Source organism: Bubalus bubalis, chromosome 15 (genome assembly GCF_019923935.1).
Source record: "Bubalus bubalis isolate 160015118507 breed Murrah chromosome 15, NDDB_SH_1, whole genome shotgun sequence".
In the NCBI taxonomy this organism is placed as follows: Eukaryota; Metazoa; Chordata; class Mammalia; order Artiodactyla; family Bovidae; genus Bubalus; species Bubalus bubalis.
Genome location: NC_059171.1, coordinates 10,495,397 through 10,501,784, shown reverse-complemented (window position 1 = coordinate 10,501,784; position 6,388 = coordinate 10,495,397). Strand labels below are relative to the sequence as shown.

At 39.1% G+C, this 6,388-nt stretch overlaps 1 protein-coding gene across 1 annotated transcript; it reads left to right on the top strand.

The window, feature by feature from the left end:
- The first annotated feature begins 4,167 nt into the window (after positions 1-4,167).
- LOC102412383 (importin subunit alpha-1-like) lies at positions 4,168-6,138 on the top strand. Its single transcript, XM_044928527.2, is given in 2 exon segments — positions 4,168-4,448; positions 4,450-6,138. Coding segments are annotated over 2 exon segments (1,587 nt in total). The 5' UTR covers positions 4,168-4,284; the 3' UTR covers positions 5,873-6,138.
- Positions 6,139-6,388: the final 250 nt, after the last annotated feature.

Genomic DNA, 6,388 nt, shown 5'->3' with positions numbered 1-6,388 from the left:
TTAGTGATCAGTGACAATGTGACAATAGATAAGGATTTTCACAAAATGAAGAAGGCATCAAGCCACATACTCAAGAAGTATCATAAACAAGAAGGATTATTTTTAAATCATATCTAGATGCATCGGAGTAAAACTGAAGGAAAAAAATAAAAAAACTCAACTGGAAAATTTTTTAAAAACACCTTAGAAACAAAAAGGTTAGGAAGAAAATATGAAAAGAAGAAATAATTAGCCTGACAACTATCTTTTGGGGAAAAAAAAGAAAAAGATATGGAAGACAGGTAAAAATACAGTGACAACTTTCAAAGAAAGAAAGCAAATAACTGTCAACCTAGCATTCTATACCCAGTGAAACTGTCTTTCAAAAATAAAGGTAAAGGGCATAGACTTTAACTTTTTGTTAATTGAAAAAATTCATCACCTACTGACTTAAAATACTAACAGATGTTTTTCAGGTAGAAGGATAATGATCCTAGATAGAAAGTCATAGATTCAAAACAATTTAAGTACAAAAATGCCACTCACAACAATGAAAATCACATACGTGGGCAAATCTAAATTGATGCTAACTTTAATGAACAATGTTGATAATGTCATTTAGATACACAAAATCAATGGTCAATGGTGTCCACATATTCAAAGGTCCTCACTTTGTCAGAGGTATAATTAGTAATTTATACAACAGTCTGGATTAAATCCAGGGTGACTGTGGCAATCTCTGGGATAAACAGTGAATCATGCAGTATTTGCCTTTTATTGCCTGACTTATTTCATTTAGGATATGGCTTCAAGTCTCATTTATGTTGTTACATATTGCCAATTTTTCTTATTTATTAAGGCTGGATAGTATTCCATTGTGTGTGTGCGTGAGTGTACACAAAAGAATGTATTATTTATATATAATATGTTATTTGTCCAATTCATATGTTGAGAGCCATCTAGCTCGTTTTCTGATCTTGGCTTTTGTGATGGTCATGGGAGTGCAGACATCTCCTGAATATGGTGATTTTACTTCCCCTGGATACGTACCCACAAGTGGGGTTGCTGGGTCAGATAATAGTTCTATTTTGAATTTTTGAGGAAATTCCATACTGGTTTTCAAGGACCTACACCATTTTGTATTCCTACCAACTAAAATAGTGAAATTTATAGAACCAAAAAGTAGAGTGGAAGTTGCCCAGGATGAGAGGAGGGGAGAAGGAAATGGGGAGTTATTAATCAACAGGCATGGAATTTCATTACATGAGATTGACATGCTCTAGAGATATACTGTACAGCATTATACCTACAGTCAAAAATAATGTATTATACCCTGAAAATTTTATTGTACCGGTAGATTTAATGTTAAGGGTTCTTATCACAATAAAATGAAATATAAAATAAAATAGGTTGAAATGGAATAATTTTTAAATATAGCAGATAATTCCAAATTGGCAAATCTAATACAGTTATGTTAAGTTTAAAAATAAAATAAAATTAAAAAAAAAAAAAAAAAAAAAAAAGAAAGCAGAGGAGGAAAGATAAGATACAGAGAACAGACCAGACAAATAAAAAGAAAATATTTAGATGATTGATTAACCCAAAATATATTAATTAGTGTAAACAAAATAAACAATATTGAACAGGAGATTATAGAAAGTTAAGTAGGAATAGAAAACAAATAGTAAAAGGTGTGGAAAGGAAGAGATCAAGCTATTATTATCACCAATAGTGAGTGTAATAAGGTATGTGTCAAAAATCAAAAGAAGATCCAGATAAATTATTGGAATAATAGATGAATTTGGTAAGATGGCTGACTACAAAAGGCAATTTTAAAATCAGCTTTCTTTTTTTTCCTTTTGGATTTCAGTTTTCAAGTAAAAGGCTGTCTTTTATCTTAGGAACTTTTCCTTAGGCACTTGATGTCTACCTCTTTTTTTCTCCATGGTTGTCCACTTCTAGAGGAATCAGAAGCCGTGTTATGAGGTAGCCCTGTGGACAGGCTCATGTAACAAAGGTCTGCCAACATGAGTCAGCTTGGAAGTGAAGCAGTATTTTTACACATTACCAAAAAAATTGGAATACAGAATTAAAAAAAAAAAGCTACTTAAAATACCATATTAAAAAAGCCATTAACTAAGGTTTTCCCATGTTGTGCAGTGGTAAAGAATCTGCCTGCCAATGCAGTGAGACATAGGAGATGTGGGGTTAATCTCTGGGTCAAGAAGATCCTCTGGAGTAGGAAATGGCAACCTGCTCCAGTATTCTTGCCTGGAAAATTGCACAGACACAGGAGCCTGGCAGGCTACAGTCCATAGGGTCACAGAGTTGGGCACAACTGAGCTACTGAGCACACACAGAAATAAATAAGAAAAGTGTAGGACTCAAACTCCAAACAACACAAGTACTTATAAACAGTAGAATTGAAATTCATGAATGCACATATATACATACATATGTATATATATGCACATTCATATACAGCAGAATTTTACACAGCAATGAAAAGGAATGAATCACAACCATACATAATAAAACAGATTAATGTTACAAATGTAGTATTGAAAACCACAAGACTCACAGATTCTATTTATACAAATTCCATAAACAGATAATACTAAGCTATAACATTAGAACTCAGAAGAGTAATTATTTTTGTGGTTATAGACTGGGAAGGTGCATATAGGAACTCCTGAGATTCTGGCAAAGCTTTATTTCTTCACTTTCTGACCAGGTTTGAAGCAACTGGTCAGAAAGTGGGCAGGCTTGGTGGCTTGGATCCATCGTGGCTGGCATGGATCCTGGGTCCTCAGGGGCAAAATAGAGATCGGGGGCCAGTGGCTTGGGTCTGGTGTCTGTGTCCAAGGCAGATGACCTCATTTTGGGGAGGGCCAGGAATCTGAGTTCATGAGAGCCTTCTGGTGGACGATGTGGACCTTGCTCTGGAGTCTGTGGTAAAGTCGGGCCCTCACTTCAATCTCCTCCTCACACGGAGAAGATGTCTCTCTGCATGCTGGGCTGTCTGGGCTTGGGAGAGGGGTGATGAGGGTACTGTGAACCTGTCTCTAATACCCTCCTCAGTGCATATCCCCTTATTTCTGCGTTCTGCTTCAACCCCTAGCTGGGAACACTTAGTTCTTGCGAGGTTATTTTTGTGTGGAGGTTGTTGATCAAATCAGCGTTTCTGGGAGGGGATGTGTGCTAGGAATTCCTTTTTTCCATCTTGCTGATGTCTCTTCCATAACTCACTATGTTTACCTTCTGTGATGAAAGTGATTTGAATCACTGTCAGTTTGGGGGCAAAAATTCTAGAAACTTTAGCCTGTAAGCATAGAGTTTTAAAAATAGTTCACATCTTTTCAAATAAACTGCATGATTAATTTTACTAAAATATAATAAATGTTAAAATGATGAAAAACCATTCAGCCCTAAGGATCAACATCATGACCAACTGTTACACTATAGATTTAGTCAGTCAGCCAGTATTTAGGTTTTTGTTGTTTAGTCACTAAGTCATGTCCAGCTGTTTTGGAACCCCATAGATTATAGCCCAGCAGCCTCCTCTGTCCATGGGATTTCCCAGGCAAGAATACTGGAGTGGGTTGTCATTTCCTTCTCCAGGAGCTCTTTCTGACCCAGGGATCAAACCTGTGTCTTCTGCATTGCAGGTGGATTCTTTACTGCTAAGCCACCAAGGAAGCCCCTCAATCTTCATATAGGCAATTTTTTATTTTTTCACTCAACAATCAATATGGAGCAAATATTGCTCCCTCTTAGAAGCCACACTTTGAGCACATAGATAATAAGATAGAGTCCATGACTAAGCAATTAACAAAGTAAGAAAAATAGTCAAGATATTCATAAAGTCCTCCACGTGAAATTTATTAAGCACTACTAGATGATGGATAGTCAAAGATGAATGGTATTTAAGGCCTCTGCTCTTGAAGAGCACTCTAGAGACCATGAAAGATTCCAACAACATGTTCTAAGATTTATGATAAAGAACAGAGGAGGAAATACCTGAGTCCCCCTGGGCAAAGCAGTGGTCAAGGGGAAGTGATAGCTGAGCTGTGTCCTGAAGGATGAGTAGAAACAACATCATGGGCAAAGACAGAGTCACATCAGCTCGTTTGGAGAACTGGAAATAAGTTCACAGACAGTAGAAATTAAGTGGATGGCCACACCGTCCTCGGGCTGACCGTGGTGGACGTTTAGAGGCAGCAGATCCCGCAGCTTGTGCGCCGCGCACCGCCTCCGGTGGACGCTTAAGCCTGCTGTGTAGCTTTCTCCCTTTGTCTCATAATCATGTCCACCAATGAGAATGCTAATTCACCAGCTCCCCGCCTTAACAGATTCAAGAACAAGGGGAAAGACAGTACAGAAATGAGGCGGCGCCGAATAGAAGTTAATGTGGAGCTAAGGAAAGCTAAGAAGGATGACCAGATGCTGAAAAGGAGAAATGTCAGCTCTTCCTGATGATGCTACTTCTCCACTGCAGGAAAACTGCAACAACCAGGGCACTGTAAATTGGTCTGTTGATGATATTGTCAAAGGCATAAATAGCAACAATTTGGAAAGCCAGCTCCAAGCTACTCAAGCTGCTAGGAAACTGCTTTCTAGGGAAAAGCCGCCCCCTATTGACAACATAATCCGGGCTGGTTTGATTCCAAAATTTGTGTCCTTCTTGGGAAGAACTGATTGTAGTCCCATTCAGTTCGAATCTGCTTGGGCCCTCACTAACATTGCTTCTGGGACATCAGAACAGACCAAGGCTCTGGTAGACGGAGGCACTATCCCAGCATTCATTTCTCTGTTGGCATCTCCCCATGCTCACATCAGTGAACAAGCTGTATGGGCTCTAGGAAACATTGCAGGTGATGGTTCAGTTTTCCGAGACTTGGTTATCAAGTATGGTGCAGTTGATCCGCTACTGGCACTTCTGGCTGTCCCTGATATGTCATCTCTAGCATGTGGTTACTTACGTAATCTTACCTGGACGCTTTCAAATCTTTGTCGCAACAAGAATCCTGCACCCCCCTTAGAGGCTATTGAGCAGATTCTTCCTACTTTAGTTCATCTCCTGCATCACGATGATCCAGAAGTATTAGCTGATACCTGCTGGGCTATTTCCTACCTTACTGATGGTCCAAATGAACGGATTGAAATGGTTGTGAAAACTGGTGTTGTACCCCAACTTGTGAAGCTTTTAGGAGCTACTGAATTGCCAATTGTGGCTCCTGTGCTCAGAGCCATAGGAAATATTGTCACTGGGACAGATGAACAAACACAGGTTGTAATAGATGCAGGAGCACTTGCCGTGTTTCCCAGCCTGCTGACAAACTCCAAAACTAATATTCAGAAGGAAGCTACGTGGACAATGTCAAACATCACAGCTGGCCGCCAGGACCAGATACAACAAGTTGTGAATCATGGATTAGTCCCATTCCTTGTTGGCCTTCTCTCAAAGGCAGACATTAAGACACAAAAGGAAGCCGCATGGGCTGTGAACAACTATACAAGTGGCGGAACTTTTGAGCAGATCGTGTACCTTGTTCATTGCGACATAATAGAGCCGTTGATGAACCTCCTCACTGCAAAAGATACCAAAATTGTTCTGGTTATTCTGGATGCCGTTTCAAATATCTTTCGGGCTGCTGAGAAACTAGGTGAGACTGAGAAACTTGGTATAATGATTGAAGAATGTGGAGGTTTGGACAAAATCGAAGCTCTGCAAAACCATGAAAACGAGTCTGTGTACAAAGCGTCATTAAACTTGATTGAGAAGTATTTCTCTGTAGAGGAAGAGGAAGATCAAAACGTTGTGCCAGAAACTACCTCTGAAGGCTACACATTCCAAGTGCAGGACGGCTCTGCTGGGACCTTCAGCTTTTAGATGCGCATCCGAGGTTAACGCTGTTCGTTGTGCACTATGTTTGGTATAAGTTTGTCTCACTGTTTCTCTACTAAGAACTCTTTTTAAATGTGGTTTGTTATTGTAGCACTTTTTACAACAAAACTACACTTGAACAGTTCCAAACTGTACATACTGTATGAAGCTTCTCCTCTCAATGGGTTTCTTGTTTCTATGTGGAATTTCATATCTTGCAGTGTCCTGTAAATAAAGATTAAATTCCACCCTTTTCTTTAAAAAAAAAAAAAGAAATTAAGTGGATGGAAGCAATGAAGGGAGAAGGGGCTGAAAAGTAAAGTGGGGGCTGGATAGCAAATGACCTTTTGCCATCATACTAAATATATCTGATTTTTGGCAATGCATGGTAATTAAATGGTTTTAAGTAGAAGAGTAATGTGTTCATATTGCATTTTAGAAATATGGCCATGTGGAGAATATTCACAAAAACGAGGCAGCCTGGAGACCATGAATGTAACAGAGGGATGGTGTTGCATACAG